We start from the raw sequence: 21,212 nt of genomic DNA, 5'->3' as shown, positions 1-21,212 counted from the left end.
TAGAACAAAAAGAAGCAAATACACCCAAAAGGAGTAGACAGGCATGAAATAATCAAACTCAGGGCTGAAATCAACCAAGTAGAAACAAAAAGAACTATACAAAGAATCAACAAAACCAGGAGTTAGTTCTTTGAGAAAATCAACAAGATAGATAAGCCCTTAGCCAGACTGACCAGAGGGTACAGAGACAGACAGTATACAAATTAACAAAATCAGAAGTAGAATAGGGAACAAAATACCCATGAAAGGAGTTACAGAGACAAAGTTTGGAGCTAAGACGAAAGAATGGACCATCCCTACTTGGGGATCCATCCCATCATCAGCCACCAAACCCAGACACTATTGCACATGCCAGCAAGATTTTGCTGAAGGGACCCTCTTGTCATGGAGGCTATGCCAGTGCCTGGCAAACACAGAAGTGGATGCTCACAGTCAGCTATTGGATGGAACACAGGATCCTCAATGGAGGAGCTAGAGAAAGTACCCAAGGAGCTGAAGGGCTCTGCAACCCTATAGGTGGAACAACAATATGAATTAACCAGTACCCCCTGAGCTTGTGTCTCTAGCTGCATATATAGCAGAAGAGGGCCTATTCAGCCATCATTGAGAAGAGAGGCCCCTTAGTCTTGCAAACTTTATATGCCCCAGTACAGGGGAATGCCAGGGCCAAGAAGTGGGAGTGGGTGGGTAGGAGAGCAGGGGTGGGAGGGGGTATAGGGAACTTTCGGGATAGCATTTGAAATGTAAATAAAGAAAATATCTAATAAAAAAAGAAATGAAAAGGGAGATATAACAACAGAAAAGTGAAGAAATTTTTAAAAAATCATCAGATTGTACTGCAAAAGCCATATTCAACAAAACTTGATAATCTGAATGAAATGGACAATATTGTAGAAAGATACCTAATATCCAAGTTAAGGTGGGATCAGATAAACCATGTAAACAGTCCCATAACCCCTAAAAAAAAATAGAAGCAGTCATTAAAAGTCTCAAAAAAAAAAAAAAAAGCCCAGGACCAGATTGTTTTAGTTGAGAATCCTATCAGAACTTCAAAGAAGACCTAATACCAATACTCTACAAACTATTCCACAAATTAGAAAAGAAAGAACACTAACCAATTCTAACCAATTCTATGAAGCCACAGTTAGGCTGATACCAAAACAACACAAAGACCCAACAAAGACAAATTCAAACCAATTTCAATTTTGAGTATCAATGCAAAAATACTCAATAAAATTTAAGCAAACCGAATCTAAGAACATGTCAAAACGATCTTTCACCACCATCAAGAAGGCTTCATCCCAGGGATGCAGGGATGGTTCAATATATGAAAATACATCAATTTATTCCACTACATAAACAAACTCAAAGGGAAAAAAACACATGATCATTTCATTAGATGCTGAAAAAGCATCAAAATTCAACATTCAAGGTCTATATGTAAACATAGTAAAAGCAATATACAGTAAGCCAATAGCCAACATCAAACTAAATGGAGAGAAACTTGAAGCAATCCCATTAAAATCAGGGACTAGACAAGGTTGCCCATTCTCTCCCTATTTATTAAATATAGTACTTGTAGTTCTAGCTAGAGCCATCAACTGCAACTGAGGCTGCACCTTCACCAATGGCCTTCCATGGCCTCTCACAGTGACAAGCCTCAGCTGCTCTTCATGACCCCTTCATGCCTTCAAAACCAGTACCACCTGTGTGACTCTTACATATTACCAAGTACAGCTGCAGCACAAGGTACAACCTTGGCTATTTCTGGAACACAGCTTCTTTGTGCTCTCAGAAAACACTTCCCAGAAGATTTCACTTCAGTGATGCTGGTCTCTTTTTAATCACCACTAATTTCCTAGCTCCAGCTAACCAGCATCAATTGTCCAAGGACTCCCTTCCATTCTGGACTCTAAAGCAAGAATCACGTGGCTGAAGCTGCCAAGTTCTGCTGATTGTTGGGTCTGGAACATGGCCCCTTGTTTTATTGCATTATCACCAGCTTTCTGTTTTCCAACTCCTAAATTGCCTAAACTTGACCTGGAACTTGCTCTAAGACTGATTTTGAACTCAGAGATCCACATGCTTGTCTCCTAAGCACTGGGACTAAGGGTGTGGTCCACCAAGCCTAGATTTAAGTTTTTCCTCACCTAGAACTTGCTCTGTTCTAGGCTGGCCTTGAACTCAGAGATCTGCTTGTCTTTGCCTCTATACTACCATGCCTAGACCTAAACTGAGCTGGGTGGGATCTTGCCCCAAGGTCACTATTTCCTTAATTCAGTTTAATATCCTTGAACATAGGATTCAGCTCCATTTCACTTCCTGGTGCCCCTTTAATACTTGAACCCTATCTTTTTAATTTTTTTCTCAGCTTGCTATGCTTGTTTAAAATGTTCTTTCTGACAGTTAACCAGAGAACAATGGCTATGATGGGCGTTTCTGAGATTTCTTTTGTCAATACAAAATTAATCTGAGCCTCTTCACCTTAGCCTCAGGTGGACTCTTCAGAGAAGGGAAAAAAAAAAGAGTGACAATCTTCACCAAAATACCACAAAAGCAGTGCAGTTTCTAGGTGAGATATTGATATTCTCCACTGAAACCTTTTGGGACAGATCTTCATGGTTTAAATCAGTCTCAGTAAGAAAGTCCTCCATATTCAAAAATATTTAGCAGTTCATTCCATCTATTTCCTCCATGTTCAAAATTATGACCATTCAATAAATTATCCCTTAGAATGACAACCTATCTAATTTGTGAAATAATAATAACCAGATACCAAAATCCAAGGAATCAAGCTCCTTTGTGCTGATTAGGAGCAACGAGAAATTCATTAAAGGGGTGGAGAGGAATAGGAAAATTAGAAACATGGCTAGACTTAAACTAGCTTTAGCACCTGTTACCCAGTCTCTGTATGCTTAGAAGGTTCAGGGCTTGACTGAAGTTCTGACTGGATCCATCCAAAAAGTTGGATGAGGCCAAATGATCTGGAGTCAGTAGCATCCTAAAGCTGTTCCGAAACAAGTCTCTGGACAGCATCAAGAGCAGGAGGCTGAACAGCAGCTCAGTTCAGTATCTTCGAGGATGAATCTTGTCAAAGTTGCACATTTTGTAATATATGAATCTCACAAGCAAAATTTTAGGACCTTTAAGAATTTCATATGGCTGGGCAGTGGTGGCGCATGCCTTTAATCCCAGCACTTGGGAGACAGAGGCAGTAGGATTTCTGCGTTCGAGGCCAGCATGGTCTACAGAGTGAATTCCAGGACAGCCAGGGCTACACAGAGAAACCCTGTCTCAAAAAACCAAAAACCAAAAACCAAAAAAAAAAAATAAAGATTTTTGTATGGATTGTGCAGGATGCACAGATCAGATAAGGATGAAATTTTATTCTTGTTTGAGCAGGTGAAAAACAACTGTCTTTTTATTAATTAATTTCTCAGTAACCATTTGTAAAAAATCTTCATTCATGCCATATGAAGAAGGGCACAAAGAATCTTAAAGATTCCATAGCCAGTAAGACTTATTGTCTCATTTTAGCTGAAGTTTTGGCTAGAGTCATTTTTATGTCTAAGCCAGTTACTGGGCTGTTTCTATGTCCAGGAATCAGCAGATCAATTTACCTGTCTTGTTTGATTTTCTCAAATTTTTTGAGATCTTCAGGTGGCCTTCCTCTGTCATATCTGATCCATATCACTCTGAAAGGGATCCAGGGCCTTTTCTCCTATCCTGCCAACACAAAACAGACACCTTCTCCCAAAATAGCCTGTTCCTGATCCAGTAACTGGAAATCATTGAGGGTATAGCTTGAGCTCGCTCCCAGAGGAATAACACAACCGCCAAACTCATCACCGCACTCATTTTGATAATAAAAACAATTTAAAGCAATTAAAGCAATCTAAACAAATATTATCTGTTGAGACAGTGCTTCTGCTGTCCCCTGGCCAACCTTCATGAGATCAAGGCCTTGGTTGTTTATACATCGGTGTAAACTCAAATCGACCCTACTCTGGGGATTACTATAGCTGTGGGTTCATATTGTAGTTTGTCCCTTTCTCTTTATATAATTCTCAAGGCCTAAGTTTCTACAGTCTGGGATAGGCTAGGCTCCCTGCCTCCTCCTGCTTTCCACCTAATCTATTTTTTTAAGATCAAAATCCTCAATGTTTATATATCTCTATTTAACTTTAATTCAATTCCCTTCTACTTGCTGTATAAACCTATTTATAGATTCTAATCTTTATAGCTGTGACCACCAGGTTCAAAGGTCCTGAAAAATTGTCCTGGCAAGGCTTTTTACTTGTCTTTAAATCATGTGTTCATTCATTTTCCCCAACTTCTCTCTTCTGTGGAGCTTAATCCTTGCCTCATCTACCATCTGGATCTCTGCCTCTCATCTTAAGCAACTTGTATCAGTTTTGAATCCCAGGATGAAATCTGGGATTTCAACCCCCTTCGGACTGAACAATCCCTCCACAGGGGCTGCCTAAGATAATCAGAAAACAGAGATATTTACACTATGCTTTATAACAGTAGAAAAATTACAGTTACGAAGTAGCAACATAAAAAAAGTGTATTGTTGGGCGTCAAAACATGAAGAACTGTAAAGGGTTACAGCACTAGGAAGCTTGAGAACCACTGTTCGAGATCATGATCCAATCTCCCCAAGGCTCATGGATCATTGAAGGGGTTGGAAAGATTCTAACAGTCAAAAGTAGTGGACTTTGTAGAGAAACAATATTTTCTGGATATGACAGGCCCATGTGAGTTCACAGAGGCTACAGCTGTATTTACAAGACCTGTACAAGACTGAGCCAATCATGCGATGTGGGGAAATATCATGCAGTCCAAACTCTTATTAATGTCTGTTCACTCTTTGGTTGATATAGTAAGGTATAAGAGGGAAAAGTTCAGCAGTTGTTAGCTTTTTTCTTTATATTAGATTTATTATACTTCATATTTTGGCACTTCTGAATAAAGAAATAACAGGAGGAAGAAGTGCTGCCTTTCATTAAAATCAGTATTTATGAACAAAAGATTAAATTTCCGCTATAATCTTCATTCGTGGGTCGAATTTCCAAGCACAGGATAATTACATATATAGCACGTAGATGAATAGTTACTATAAACTGTCCATTCCCATATTAATCTACACACTGTTCTATTGTACCTCAACTAGCTCTCCCTTCTTTCTCCTTCCTAGGGAAATGTGTCCAGTAGCACCATCATTCAGACCATAGACCAAAGAGAACAGCCCCCAAAGTCTGTTCTTTCCTCCTTACCAGTCTTAGTTTGCATGAAAATTATCAGTAAGTTACTTACATATGTCTCTGAACTAGTGGGACATAAATATGAACCTAACTATTGCAGCTGACCACAAATGAAGCATAGATTCTCACAATCAGACGTTATGCGAGCAGTGGTGGTTCCATCAACGAGGCCTTTCCATATAATCAGCACTGCTTAATTGATTTGTTGGTGATCTTATTTGCCTGTTCTGTCTGTATTAAATGGTTCAATATTTGTTACTTTCTGTACAAAATAATGCAGAGTACATGTACACTACTTTCAATGTACAATAATTTCACCATTAGTCCACAGTTTGGTTCCAGTATCAGTAACAAGAAATGTCTAGGATTACTTCTAGCTCAATAACCATGCCCATTGCAAGACATTACAGTTTGCAGAAAGAAAAAAGAAGCATAAAACAAAAAAAAAAAAAAACAAAACCTCTACCCTCTCTGGACTTCTAATTCCGAGAGTCTGGAATTCAGTACTAGTCACATAATTAAACACACCCTTTTGCTGGGCTCTGGATGCTTCATTCATGCAAGATGTTACTAGCTTCACATATGATAAGAAATACAAGGCATAGGGAAGCCTTTAAAAAGTTTCTGGTGCTATTTAAGTGTGACAAGAGAACGAGAGAAGTACACCATACTGGTTCTCGTAGTCCTGAAAACAGTGTGCGTCTTACAGTTATCCAGTAATTCTTTTCGCCGTTCATTGGGGACTTAGGAGTGGGATTAGTAAACAAGTCTGAAAGCCAAGATAATAATGGACTCCACAGGAAAAACAGACAGAATTGCTTCTAGACATCAGGACAATGGCAGGTGTGATCCCTGCTTGTTTAAACAAAGACATTGTTCAAAGACCATAAACTATCTCTGGTATTTTGAACTCTGAGTTTTTTTTTTTACACTTTTTTTTTCTTTTTACTTTCTGGGTAGAATAAACTTAAAGAATGAAGCAGTGTAGTACAGAGATGTGTGCACACTGGTGGACGGCAGAGTTGACTGGGCAAGCAGAGTTTGTTCTCCATGCTGCTTTATGGCTATCTTTGAGTGGGCAAAGAAGCTACATTCCAGAAGAAGGGGTCCCAAGTCATCACACAATATACAAAGGAAGAAAAGCCATGGTTGGCTGTCAGTCCTTTGTATTTCAATAGAGATCCTAACGACTGAAGTTTCTGAGAGAAACTTCTACCTTAGCTCTCTGTCCCTGGGCACTCTTACCCTAACTTCTCTGAAACCCATAGCTCATTTCTCTTATAAAGAGACAGCAAACTTTACCATGATGGTGTTTGTCATTATCACAGGCAGTTCATGGTTTCTCTCTAATGTTAAATCTAGCCTTTCTCTATGCTCAGTCAATGCCCTTTGTCTTCTCCTAAACTGCCCACAAAAGCTGGCAGTCTGCAGAAGAGCCTGACTCTGTGTGGTTGTTATTTTACTTTAGAAAGACCTGGTGTCTAGCCAGAGGTAACAATGCCCAGTACCTCTACTCTCATTTCATCCCACCTTTCTCCATGTCAGTTCTGATCTGCTCCTCAAGGTCCTCTGGTGACACATAGAACTCCTCTTCTGGTGGCGATGATTTGGGCCGACAATGTCCACAACAACAGTTGCAGCAGCAGCAAAGGCAGCAACAAAAATAGCAGCCGGTCAAGAGGCCAATGATGATGAACAGGGTCTAGGGTGAACAGAAGCCAAGTGAAGTCTGAGTCACTGGCACGAGGGACAAGATGACCCCAGACACAAAGTCTGTAAGCATGTTCCTCATCGGGTTAATGATACCCCAACATCCCCTGCTTGTCACACACTCACTCTTATCCTTACCCCCATGTAAGCTATCTCTTAGGTTCCTTTGAAAAAACTTTTTCTCACAAATGTTTGTGCAAATAAAAAAAAACCTAGAGGAAATTACTTTCAGTCAGAGTAACACAGTTTAGAACTTCCTTCTTTTTCTTAGGCTATTAAGAGAGCTAAGAGCAAAAGAAAAATCAGACCAGCACTGGGTAGGACATTCCCTGGTCAAGTGAGCTCACCAAGCTCACTTGTTCAGTGAGAGCTAATTCTTGCCACATAGAAGAGCTGCCTTCCCTGCCACATGCAAGTGCCTGTTAGTAACCTGGTCCTTCACAATCTCTCCAAAAGATCCCTACATCCTCCCTCTCCTCTCTATCTGAGTCAGGGGTCTTTGAACATCCTGCACACATCTCTGGTGTGGATACTTCATTGGCCATTCTGCCCCGGCTCTTGCTGGTGTGGACCATATGCAGCCCTCGTTCCCTGGAGCATGGACAGCACACTTGCTGCCAAATCTCTCAGCACTAGCACAGCCCTGTTTCTGCCACACAGCTGGATACTCCAGATGGAGTTGCCTGGCTAAACGTTTCTGACCATTGTTCAGCTTAGACCCACCTGCTGTCTAAGATCACCTCAAAAACCATTCCAAAATGGCTGCATATCCTTTGTCTTCCACCTGTACGCCATACCAACTCAGATCTCTAATCCTTTCTTGCTGATGGTATGAAGCAGAGATTGCCTGACAGGAGTGTCTTATGGGCTACAATCATTAGTCATCCCTTACCCCATGTGCCTGGTGGTTTAGTACCTGACATGTTGCGGACATCTAATTCCTACTGAATTAATGAATATGCAAAATAATAGGCAAACACATGGTTTGTTCCTCCTAGGAAATATCATCAAGATTTCCCTATAAGAACAAGTGATTTGCTCTTTAAACAGAAAACACTTTTTCTTGACGTCTCCAAATTGAAATTCCAAGAAATCCTTTGGCTTTTTTTGGGGGGGGGGCAAACAAACAAAATCAAGTTTATTGTAATAAATGAAGTTTGTACATCTTAAAATGTAATACAGACTTTATATAATCAGTGACTGGGAGTGTAGCAATGGATAAAGATCACATGTGTATGTACACACTTCTTCAGTGACCTGAGAAGAATTCAAGCTTGACACCCGCCCCTTGCCTCCCCTCCTTCTTAAGGTGTCACAACTCATTCTAGCTCCAGGAAGGAGGATGGAGTCTCAGGATGGCTTGCAGTGGAGGACCTTTGGTTACACCTATGGTCTCTTTGCTACTATGTATATCATTATGATTTCATCATTTTAGGGAAAATTTAAACCTCTACTTGCCTTTAAGACTCCCCTGTGAGCATTCCCGAGCCATGGCCCTCTAAGACCTCAGCTCTTCTTCACCTATATTTTTCCTCTTTCTTTGAACTGTGCAACTGCCATAAGTTTTCTGAAAATCTCCTTTTCATCCCCATCCTGTTTATTCTCATCTTTAGACAAACAAAATACAATATCAGTTAAGCATGCGTGATTATCTGGACTGCAGATGTTTCTTCTCAAGGGAATAGTGTCATATCTGGAAGGCAGATTCCCATGAAACCCCACCAAAGCCCACTTTGTTGTGTGAATGCTAGTCTGCCCTCATTGATTCTGTGGCCAGAATGTACCTTCTCACCACATGGTCAAAATTCATTCAGCACCATCTCTTTATCCCAAGTTTCCCACAAAGAAAGGTGAATGGGTATCTAAGAGTTAGCAGGAGACAAGTGGGGCTTTGTGGTTCAGACTCTCTCTCCATGCTTGCTATGAAAACATAGCTTCTTTCCAATCAAATTCTTCAATATAGGGAAGTTAAGTGGGAGAAAACAGTAATCCAAGTTCTACTCAATGTGAATTCTGCCTTTTCTAAAGAGGAGGGTTTTTTTAGTTAGTATTTTCCACTTATTAATTTAATATAATTCTATATGTAATAGAATCCTATATGGACTAGAACAGTGTCTGTTCTATATGTAAAACTATTGCTTTTATCAGAAAGAACACTAAAATTCATAAAAATATAAAACCACCAGCAAATGTACATATATTAGTGATTCCTGGGAAAAGAAACAAAATTACCACTACAATTCTGATTGTGCTGTCTTTAAACATATTGCCTTTTTCTTAACCAGGTAGCTATCAATCTCTTGTCTTCTACTACTTAATTCTCACCTTTCCTCTCATTTTCTTCTCTGTCACCTCAAGGCAGGCTCCAGCTGAGCCTGTAACATAATTACCACTCATCCTCCTAGGTATTGTCTTTGCTGATGTAGCCTATGCTATAGATAGTAAAGTACATGGCTAAATTTATCTTATAATAATTTATTAAATAGTTGTCACACTAATAAATTATTTTTAGTTTTGAAAAATGAGTCAGTTCTTAATTAGTCACCATGGGGGAAAGATTGGAGCAGTCAGAATTAACCTGAAGCTCCATACTCAGATATAATTAATGTCTAGAAGTCTGTTAAGTCATGTTGAATTTCATAATTAATTGATGGACTAAAGAAAAATGGTCTCCAAATAACAGCTTTCAGAGGAAGTGATGTCTCATTTTATTTACAAGAGTTTAGCAGAAGGAAGGTTGGTCTCTCTTTGAGATAGGGTCTAACAAGATGAATAATACCATGATTTTTCCAGGAAATCGCTTTTGAGGGGAAAAAAAGTGATTTACCTTTGCCCACCAGCTTGACAGCATAAAGTATGTGTTAACATTTTCATCTCCAAATTGCTCGGCCACGTAGAGTCCCAGCGACCCATACTTGTCATATATGTTTCTCTTTGAGGTGTCAGTGAGGATAGTGTGGGCATTGTTGATTTCTTTAAACTTCTCAGCAGCAGATGGGTCATCTGGATTCTTGTCTGGATGGTGTCGCAGGGCTAATTTTCTTTTAAAAATTAAAAGCAAGGAGAAAAGTATTAGTTCTCTATCAGAAATCACAACAGTGCTTGATAAAGACGGTGTTCACTTGTACATCCTTTATTTCTACAATTTCAATGGGATGCTATGTTTCCTAAAAAATAAGTTCTCATTAAATGATGCTATTTGGTCCCAGTGTGCAAAAGCAATTACATTGCTTCTCCCTCCACATCTTCAAAGGAATTCTCACTAAGGGAATAAAGGCTGTGGCTGAGATAGCCTACTATTGGTAAATGAAGATGATTGGAGTCTACTCCAACACATGGAGGTATTTATGAATTCTAGTTTACACTAAAATTTCACTTAGAACCTGTAAAGCTATCTGGAATGGCAGAATCTCATGTTACATATTCTCAAAGTTAAAGCATAAAAATACGCTTAACTTAAAAAATTACTCTTAACTTTATATTACCATGAGCAAACATTAGGGTTCCTTCGTAAGTGCCCTACATGTCTTTATCACCTTTTATGTTTCTAAACAAACTCTTGATTTCTCTTGCTTCCAAGTATGCTTTGACTTCTTTCCACAGGGATCTTTCTACTTCCAATAGCCTGGGCATCGACAGTTGTGGGTAGAAGGCTCCTCCTCCTCCTCCCCGTAAAAAAAAAAAAAAAAAAAAAAAAAAAAAAAGCTGATCCTGAGGGTACCACCTGTGGTCTGACTTGAGTGAGATGTCTTGGGTTGCTGTTACGTGTACTCAGCTATAGAAAGCAACCTGAGCAGTGGATTTAATGAGTTAGACATGCAGCCTCCTATCCAGTAGCCATTTCTCTCACTCCTGTCAAGAAACAGTTCAAATGATTAAAGCCATGTTCAAAATTGAGCCTTCATTTTCTTTCTCCACACACAAAAAATATATATATATATATATCAATTGTATGACTCTCAGTTAAAATCCCACAGGGCCATTCTCCCTTATGAGGCCATCCTGGGTGTGCATAGGCATTTACTGTATTGTATAGTGTTGTAATAAAAGCCTATATGCAGAACAGAAGAGCATGACATAGCTTAAGGACACATGCTCCACTATGTTCATAGCAGCCTTATTTATAATAGCCAGAAGCTGGAAAGAACCCAGATGTCCCTCAATAGAGGAATGGATACAGAAAATGTGGTACATTTACACAATGGAGTACTACTCAGAGAGGCCCCTTAGTCTTGCAAACTTTATATGCCCCAGTACAGGGGAATGCCAGGGCCAAGAAGTGGGAGTGGGTGGGTAGGGGAGCAGGGGCGGGGGGAGGGTATAGGGAACTTTTGGGATAGCATTTGAAATGTAAATAAAGAAAATATCTAATAAAAAATCATAGAAAAGGAATTAAAAAAACAATCTGTAAAGCTAAATGAAAAAAGATCACACCTATTAAAGTATTCAGTAAAATACTTGCAAACTGAAACTAAGAACACATCACAGAGATCATCCATCATGTCCAAATAGCCTTCACTGCAGAGATTCAAAAATGGTTCAACATATGAAAATCTGTTAATGTAATCCACCACATAAAGAAACCGAAATAAAAAGTGATCATTTCAGATGCCCGGAAAGCACTGAACAAAATCTAACAGCCCTTCATAATAAAAGCTGGAAAAAGATCAAGGATAAAAGGGACGTACCTAAACGTAATAATGGCAGTAAATAGCAAGCTGATAGCCAACATCAAATTAAATAGAAAGAAACCCAAAGCAATTCTACTAAAATTAGGGACAAGACTGTACACTCTCTCCAAATCTATTCAATATAATACTTTAAGTTTTAACCAGAACAATAAGACAACTAAAGGAGATCAAGGAGATCCAAATTGGAAAGAAAAAAATCAGTTTCCCTATTTACAGATGATACAATAGTATACACAAGCAACCCCAAACATTCTACCAAGGAACCCCTACAGCTGGTAAAGATCATCAGTAGCCCTTCTATATGCAAATGATAAATAGGTTGAGAAAGAAATCAGAAAAACAACACCTTTCAGAATAGCCTCATGTAACATATCTAGGTGCAACTCTAACCAAGCAAGTGAAAAACCTGTATGACAAGAACTTCAAGTCTTTGAAGAAAGAAGTTGGAGAAGATATCAGAAGATGGAAAGATCTCCCGTGTCCATGAATAAGTAGGATTAACATAGTGAAAATGGCTATCCTTCCAAAAGCAATCTATAGATTCAGTGCAATCCCCATCAAAATCCCATCACAATTTTCTTTACAGACCTTGAAAGAACAATACTCAACTTCATACGGTTAAACAGGAAACTCAACTGAAACAATTCTGTACTTTAAAGGAACTTCTGGAGCTATCACCATGCCCAATTTCAAGTTGTACTAATTATTAATTGTAACAAAAACTGCAAGGTACTGACATAAAAATAAATAAGTTGATCAATGGAATCAAACTGAAGAACCAGAAATAAGTCCACACAACTATGGACATTTGATTTTTGGGAGAAAAAGCCAAAATTATACAATTAAAAGAATAAAGAATCTTCAAATAATGGTGCTGGTCTAACTGGAAGTCTCCGTGTAGGAGAATGCAAAAGATCCATATTTATCTCTGCATAAAACGCAAGTCCAAGTGGATCACAAACTTCAGCATAAAACCAGATGCACTAAGCCTGAGAGATGAGAAAGTGGAAAACAGCACAGGAGACAACTTCCTAAACGGAGCACCAGCTGTGTAAGCACTGAGATTGAAAATTAACAAATGGGACCTCATGAAAAGCTTCCGTAACGGAAAGAACACCTTCAAAAAGACAGAATGGCAGCCAACAGATTAGAAAAATATAAAGAAACTTAAAATCTAGACTTTGGGGCTGGTGAGATGGCTCAGTGGGTAAGAGCACCCGACTGCTCTTCCAAAGGTGCAGAGTTCAAATCCCAGCAACCACATGGTGGTTCATATCCATCCTTAACAAGATCTGACTCCCTCTTCTGGAGTGTCTGGGGACAGCTACAGTATACTTACATATAATAAATAAATAAATCTTTTTTAAAAAAAAATCTAGACTTCACAAAAGCAAATGACCCAATTAAAAAGAGCTAAAGAGAGGATTGTCAACAGTGAAATCTGATATGGCCAGGAAGCGTCAGCTCCCTTAGTCATTAGGGAACTACAAATCAAAATGCCTCTGAGGGTGCATCTTACACTTGTCAAAATGGCTAAGATCAAAACAGAAATGACAGCTTGTGCTATCCAGGGTGTGAAGCAGCAAGGGGAACACTCCTCCATTACTGGTCGGAGTGAAAACTTGTACTTTGGAAACCTGTATGGTGGTTTTGCAAAAAACTGGGAATAGTTCTACCTTAAGGCCCAGCCATACCACTTCTGGGCATGTAGTCAAAGGACATTCCATCATACCACAAGGACACTTACTCAACTCTGTTTGGAGCAGCTTTATGCATAATAGCCACTTACTGGAAATGACTTAGATGTCCCTCAATAGGAGAATGAACAAAGAAAATGTGGTATATTTACACAATGGAGAATTACTCTGCTGTTAAAAACAATGAGACCATGAAATTTGCCAGCAAATGTATAGAACTAGAAAAGATCATCCTGAGTAGGGTAGCTCAGACCCAGAAAGACAAACATAGTTCATACTCATAAGTGGATAGTAGCCATAAAGGATAATCATTTTATAATCCCAAACCCAGAGAAGCTAAGCAAAAAGGAGGGCTCAAGGGGAAGGGGGAGACACATGAATCTCACTGTGAAGGAGAAATAGAATAGGTATCTCAGGAGGTGGATGGGAGGAGAGGTCTACATGGGGTGGGGGGGGTAGGGAGGATAGGAACAGGAAGGATCAGATGAGGGGAGGATGGAGGGAGAGTCATGGGTTAGAACTGGAATCAGGGTGGTGGTGCATCTTTGGGACAAGCTAGAAATCGAGTACAGTGAAAACCCCCAGGAATCAATAAGGGTGACCCTAGCTAAGTCTCCTAAGAGTGAGGGCTATGGAGCCTGATCTAACCATCTCCTGTAACCAGGCAAGACCTCCAGTGGAGATATTGAATCACCAACCCAGTCATAAAACCTCTGATCTATAAATTGTCCTGTGTGCACGAATTGCCAGGATAAAGGTAGAGCACAGGTTGTGGGAGTGGTCAACCAATATCTGGTCTAGATGGAGACCTATACCATGAGAGGGAGTCCACTCCTGACACTGACTGAAGGGCCAGGATTCAGAGATAGCCCAGAGACCTAGCATAGAACTAGTCATGACTGGAAAAAAAGGGCAATGAAATGGTTTCTAATGATATTCTGCTATATTCATAGTTCAGCGACTAGCCCAGTTATCAGAGAGGCGTCACCCAGTAACAGATCATGATAGATGCAGAGACCCACAGCCTAACATCAGGCAGAGCTTGGAGAGCCCTATGGAGGATGAGGAGGAAAGATTCTATGTGTCAAAGGGGTTAAGGACACCACAAGAATACCCATAGACTCAACTGCCCTGGGCTCACAAGTGGCTCACAGAGACTGAACCACCAATCTGGGAGCCTGCATATGATCTACGCCCTCTGCCCGTACATTACAGTTACACAGCTTGGTCTTCTTGTAGGACTTCTAACAGTGGAAGCAGGGGCTGTCTTTGACTCTGTTGCCTGCTTTTGGGACCCTTTCTTCCTATTGAGTAGCCTTGTCCTGCCTTAAGAGGAGACGGGGCGCCTAGTCTCTTACTGCAATGTGATTGATGTGCCATGGCTAGTTGATAGCCATGGGAGGCCTACCCCTCCTTTTTTAAAAAAGAAAAATGGAAGAGGAGTGATGGAGGACATGGGGGTAGAGGAGAGTGGTGGTAGAGGGAAGGGCCTGGGAGAAAAATGCTCCCTTTAGCACAAGAGAGCATGTCCTTTGCTTTTAGCCAGGTAAAACACATTTCAGGATTCTGACCTCTAAAACTGAGGACTGAACCCAGGGCCTTGTGCATGGTGATCCTTCACATTGACTTATTTAATGTGTGCGCATGTGGGCATGCACCATGGTGAAGAGCAGAGGACAATTTGTGGGAGTGAGTCCTCCCCTTCCATTATGTGGATCTCAAGCTCTGAATTTGTGTTGTTAGGTCTGGTGGCAAATGCTTTTACTTGCTAACCTGTCTTGTTGATGCGAAATATGTTATTATAGCCATGGTTGTGATAATTTGTTATACAAGAGCTAGGGAACTAATACAAATAGTTCAAAAATATTTAAAACTGTATGTAAAGTGTGTCCTAGAAATTATTGTCAACAATCTGTCCTCATCCAGCTATTCCCCTTAAATTCTGTATAGCAAATGTTTTTATTTTTAAAAAATTACACCTATTTTATGCACTAAAATTTGCCGATTAAAAGGTGGATGGATATTTACATGGAGCTAAGGATCATGGATGCTTAGGGAATACCATAATGCTTGGGAATATAAATCCAGGTGTAAAATCCATTCCAACACTCATCTCAGAACAAATAGAGAACAGAATAACCAGAGTTTATTAGTTTAAGTTTAGTTTATCAAAAAAAAAAAAATTGTGTGTGTGTCTTTTGCTTTCAGAGATATTTGGAGTACCTGAAAGTTCTTTTTTTTTTTTTGGTTTTTCGAGACAGAGTTTCTCTGTATAGCCCTGGCTGTCCTGGAACTCACTCTGCAGACCAGGCTGGCCTCGAACTCAGAAATTTGCCTTCCTCTGCCTCCCGAGTGCTGGGATTAAAGGCATGTGCCACCACACCCGGATCTGAAAGTTCTTATAGCCAAAACTTCTGGTGTCATGGTTTTGAAATGTGGAATTGATGAGGAAGTCTTTGCTCCTAGCCCAAAATGCTTATCTTGTCATTTTATAACCTTTTCAGTGTTCACTATAGGTGATTACTTGTGAGCTTGATATATTCTTCCAGCAAGCATGACAAAGGCATTTTTTTTAGCATTATCCAATTTCACATATGAGAATATACAGATAAGGATCTTGAGAATATACAGTTAAGGATCTTACCCAGAGTCATACAGCTAAAGTGAAAAGCAGGCCCAAGGCACAATTAGACTCTCAGGCCATGTGCTTCAGTCTGTGTGATATGAGAGACTGCCTGAGTATTCTGAGATCAACAGTTCACCCAACATTACCTTCAGATATGCAATCTGAAAGATGCCCAAGGCAAAAGTGGGCAGGTGCTTCCAAGGCCTCCTGTAGTGACCCAGGCAGAAGTTCCTGTGGGTGTAGAGGACAGAACAGAGTCTCGATATATTTTGAGAGATTTGGATGTTGGGGTGAAAGGAAGAAAGATGAGGATAACAGCAAAGTTGGGGCCTTAGCAAATAGATTTGGTTACTACTGTTTGATGAGACAGTAAGGAACTCTCTTATGCTGAAGATTTGATGGGGTCTAATGGTTCTATTTTGGATACTTGAGATGCGTATTAAAATTTAAGTAAATCTAGAGAGCCAGAGTTCAGAAGGAAAATACTGTGTTTGGAAGTTCTTGGTAGGCAGCTGATACTTATAATCATGAAACTATAAGAGAGTCCAAAAAAGTGGTTCAAGAAGTCCAAAGACCGGGCTTTGAGATAGGATTTAAGAAAAGCCAGCCATTCAGACCTAAAGCCAATCTGTCTCATACAGAACAAAACAAAACAAAACAAAAACAGAATTTAAAACAAGCAATAAAAAGCAAGGTTCAGTGAGATAGAAGGAAAAATCTAGACAATGCAAAGTCTTGGGATCCAGGGGGAGAAGATTTTCAAAGAGGAGCAGTCCCTCAAACCGCCGAGACAGACAGACAGACAGGCTGTAAAAAGCGGAGGACTCAGACCACCAGACACCAAGTCCTGGAACTCCTTCATACCAACCCCATACTATGTGTTGAAGCATGTTCTAAAAGGAGAAAAGTAACGGTAAAAAAAAATTTTTAAAGCAGAAAAAAGGGAAATAGAAAAATGGGTAGTAATAACCAAAATTAAGTGTTTATGGTTGTACATTAGGATTACAGGTATTTTTTTTGCTTTATTTTTGCTTATTATAAGTGTATATAATACTTATATGTTTTTGTCAAAGCATCTTAAAGCTCCAGTGACAAGACATGTTCTTCTGAAACATCTGAAAATTCAGGTTTTGTTGCCTTAAGTGACCCATTGCTGAGTCATAGGGAGTTCAGGGAAGATAAAAGAAATGTTTTCTGAATATGTATAGTGTTCTTCCTGGGGAGCGTTCCCTCAAGCATTCTTCAAGCAGCTGGCTTTGTGGTGTACCCTTCCTGGAATTTCACTGTGCAGCATTTCCTTCTGGTAGTACTCAAGATACCATGTGCAAGGGCTATGACCTCTGCCCAGAAGGTTAAAATTCCCTGAAAAAAAAGAATGGTTCTTATAAGCCTTGCTTTGTCTCCAGGCTTCAAAAGAACAGTGACACACTCTACCCAGACTACAGCAGAAGCCTGGCCTCCTCTCATGTGTTACCCTGTTGGAACTCTGACAGCTCACAAGGGCAGATGCACTCAGCCGGTTATCACACTCCCCTAACAATGGTGCTGGCTGATTTGGAGGGCTGGAACACCTCCATCTGCAGCAAACGCAAGTCCTGGTCGTCAGCAGTGTTTTGACTCCTCTTGGCAGACACTCTTGGCTCTGCGTTTCCTTGGCACAGATGGCAAAGCAGGGGCAGCTGCCAAAATTACACAACTGCTCAAGCAGGTGAGCTCAGTGGCACGCCACCGGCTTGGGGGGTTATCTACAGAGCAAGCAAGACATGAAAGGTTCTCCGGAACCTCAGGTTGAGGAGTGCCCGGACTCCGTTTAAGTACAACAATCACCTGTTTGTGTTAAAGGTGTTCTTGCCATTTCTAATTTTACATGTAAAAGGGACATGATATTCAACTAGAACGTGAGAGTTCATCTCTATACATCCCTGTGCTTCCCAAAAGTGGACTATAAGGCAGAAAAACAGGACGTCATAGCCAACACTCTCAGATGAGACCCACCTACTGCCACCCCAGCCTCTGAGTCACCTGGGGCAGATTCCGACCGGCTCACCCAGCTGTCCTTCCATGGGTTGAGATATCAGAGGAGAACTTTTGGGATGTGCTCAACCACATTCTATTGAGGCATGGCTGTGTCTCTAGCAGGCTTCCTCCTGCTAAACACATTTTTGCCCCCTTTTATTTATTATTGTATGTATGTATGTATGTATGTATGCATGCATGTATGTATGTATGTATGTATGTATCTATCTATCTATCTATCTATCTATCTATCTATCTATCTATCTATCTATCTATCTATCTATATCTATTTAGGTTTTTCAAGACAGGGTTTCTCTGTGGAGCAGTGGCTGTCCTGGAACAATTTCTGAAGACCATGCTGGCCTTGACCTTAAAGATCTACCTGCCTCTACCTCCTGAGTGCTCTGATCAAAAGCATGCACTACCACGCCCAGCACATTTCTGCCTCTGAACTCAGTTTTTAATGTTGGCTATTATTGTGAAGCTATCTCCATTCCTTCCTGACTTCCTTCTTCAGCCGTGAGATGTGAGTTCTCTCTGACCTCAGAAGAAGTCTACCTGCAGGGTGCTAAAAAGAAGAGGCAGTGATCACCAGTATCCTCCTGTGTTCCAGAACCCTGCGGCAGGACCAGTGCGGTGCCAACTGGGCTTTTTTGTTTCATTTTGTTTTGTTTGGCATTTTTCATCATAGTGGGTTTCTGTTTAATTTTGAATATTCTTGTATTTTGTGTATTAATTTGGTTTTTGAGAGAGAGAAAGCATTGTATGGTGGGGGTGGGGGTACAACACAAAAATGAAATGGAGTGTGGAGGAAAAAGGGGAGGATTGGGAGAGAAACCTGGAAGAAACCCAGACCCTGTTTCAATAGAACAATCGCCTGTTCTTTCGTACACCTTTCACAGTGTATCCAAAAAAAAATCGATTCGAGAATATAGCCACAGCCTGTAATAAAGAGAGATAAGCCTAGGGTCATATTAGATCCCAGAAAACAGACCTTTGTCTAGAGAGGATTGCCTGTGGTGAGAATGAGACCAATAGCGGATACAGAGATGAGCTGCCAGAGCCACAGTTGGCAGAACCAGAAACCTGCCAACAGTGTGATCATGGAACATCTGAAGCTATGTGTGACAGTGGAGAATCAAGGCCCTTACGCCCTCGTGGACTCAGGTGAGGCACACATGAAGATACAGAAAATGAATACCATAACATTTGGGATGAACCAGCATCTTAATATGTCTGTCTGATTCTGTGCATGCCTATATAAACTAGTCTCTATATGTTTATGTTTTACATGTATACATATATATATATATGTAATATTATGATCTATAATGAGGCTAGATATATATTTTATATAGTTATATGTAAAAAGAAACTTTTAGAAATAGTATATTTCTGTCTTTTATAACTTTTAGTTTGGCTTTTAAAATTAATTTGTAGGGTCTAAGAAAATATTCTGTATGTACTCCACATGAATCTTTCATTGATTATTTACACTGAATACATTTCCCTTTATTGCATTATTACTTAATGGTATCTCCTGGGTAACACTATTGTTTATTTTAAAGGTCTCTCCTCTGGATTTCTGGAATCCACTATATCCCGTTGGTCAACTTAGTCATCTCTATGCACCTTAGAAGCAAATTCCTTCACATAGTTTTGTAAACGTTTTGGTCTAGGGTGGTGGAGTGGTAACAGGCAAGTCTGAGTTCCCAGGTCAGTGTTCCGCACAGGGAACAGAGAGGTCTGGGCACGGCTGTGATAGACACAGCTTGTCAACTTGTAAACACACATATCCACATAAGTGGCCGAGACTCTCTGTGCAAATTCTCAATCTTGGTTTTCATCTTTTTAATCATATTTGTTTTAAAGCCTTTATTCGACAATTCTAACTACTCAAGTCCCCATAGTTCCGTGACCTCACTTCTCGCCCTGCTCTTTCGGCTTTAATGATCTCTGTGTGATTGATATTGTATTATAAAAATTCCCAGAAATACACACAGTCAGCTATTGGATGGAACACACGACCTCCAATGGAGGAGCTAGAGAAAGTACCCAAGGAGCTGAAGGGGTCTGCAACCCTATAGGTGGAACAACAATATGAACTAACCAGTACCCCAGAGCTTGTGTGTCTAGCTGCAAATGTAGCAGAAGATGGCCTAATCAGCCATCATTGGGAAGAGAGGCNCCTTGGTCTTGCAGTCTTTATATGCCCAATAGAGAGGAACGCCAGGGCCAAGAAGTGGGAATGGGTGGGCAGGAGAGCAGGGTGGGGGGAGGATATAGGGGTCATTTGGGATAGCATTTGAAATGTAAATGAAGAAAATATCTAATAAAATAAAAGAAAAAAAAAGAAAAAAATTTCCTAGAAGCAACATGAATATTAGGACATGACTTCAAATCACAGAGTATTTTACCTGTGAGTTTTAGATGTCTAGGGGACCATGTTAACCCAATATAATAAACCAATATTTTATTCATTACACAGGTAACTAAGAGTTTAGTGGTAGCCATAGTGGCACCCACTTCTAGGGCCCTTGAAATAATAGCATTTTATTTATTTACTTACAGCATTATAGTCAGACCCAGATAGGTAGGACCAGTTTTTCTCAGCTCTACTTGCCTTTTCTGGGGACATTCAGTTAAATGCTCAGCTTCCCCTGTACGTTATATGATTTCCCCATATGACTACAAAGAAGTCAAATTTCATAAACACTGTTAATTTAAACCAAACCGGAAAGCAGAAGCAGGTGGGCCATTTCAAGGCTTGAAATAGCCTTATACATTATTTATTTTCAGACAGGCTCTTAGCCCAGGCTGACCTTGAATTCAACAGCATCAGGGCAACTCGTGATCCTCCTGCCTCCACCTCCCAAGTTCTGGGATTATAAACCCATACCACAATCTCTTCTGATACACTGCTGAGAAAGCTCAGAAACTCAGCCCTGATTCAAGAAGTCATCATAAAGCCAACTATTGAGGCCTACCGATGGAGTTTTCCACCACAGATGGCTTCTGGTACTCTTGGTCCAGTGGTGGCACTCCATAGGCTCAATAAATGTTCAGAATTCCCATCTTTGGGACATTTATGAGCTCTCTCATCTCTCTCTCTCTCCTCTCTCTCTCTCTCTCTCTCTCTCTCTCTCTCTCTCTCTCTATGTGTGTGTGTGTCACTTCTCTCTCCCTCTTCCTTCTCCTCCTCCTC

At 40.3% G+C, this 21,212-nt stretch overlaps 1 protein-coding gene across 3 annotated transcripts in view; it reads right to left on the bottom strand.

Moving 5' to 3' along the window:
* Dnajc5b (DnaJ heat shock protein family (Hsp40) member C5 beta) overlaps positions 1-21,212 on the bottom strand; it is an 86,163-nt gene that overhangs the window by 9,883 nt on the left and 55,068 nt on the right. For all 3 annotated transcript variants that reach the window (XM_021196703.1, XM_021196704.1, XM_021196705.1), the window contains exons 3-4: positions 9,805-10,018; positions 6,798-6,969 (exon numbers count right to left, since the gene is read on the bottom strand). In XM_021196703.1, coding sequence (XP_021052362.1) covers positions 6,798-6,969; positions 9,805-10,018 — 386 coding nt within the window. The remainder of the gene's footprint in view (positions 1-6,797; positions 6,970-9,804; positions 10,019-21,212) is intronic.

The sequence above is a fragment of the Mus pahari genome, chromosome 4 (genome assembly GCF_900095145.1).
Source record: "Mus pahari chromosome 4, PAHARI_EIJ_v1.1, whole genome shotgun sequence".
In the NCBI taxonomy this organism is placed as follows: Eukaryota; Metazoa; Chordata; class Mammalia; order Rodentia; family Muridae; genus Mus; species Mus pahari.
The sequence above is the reverse complement of the archived record's forward strand: the minus strand, read 5'-3'. Positions and strand labels throughout refer to the sequence as shown.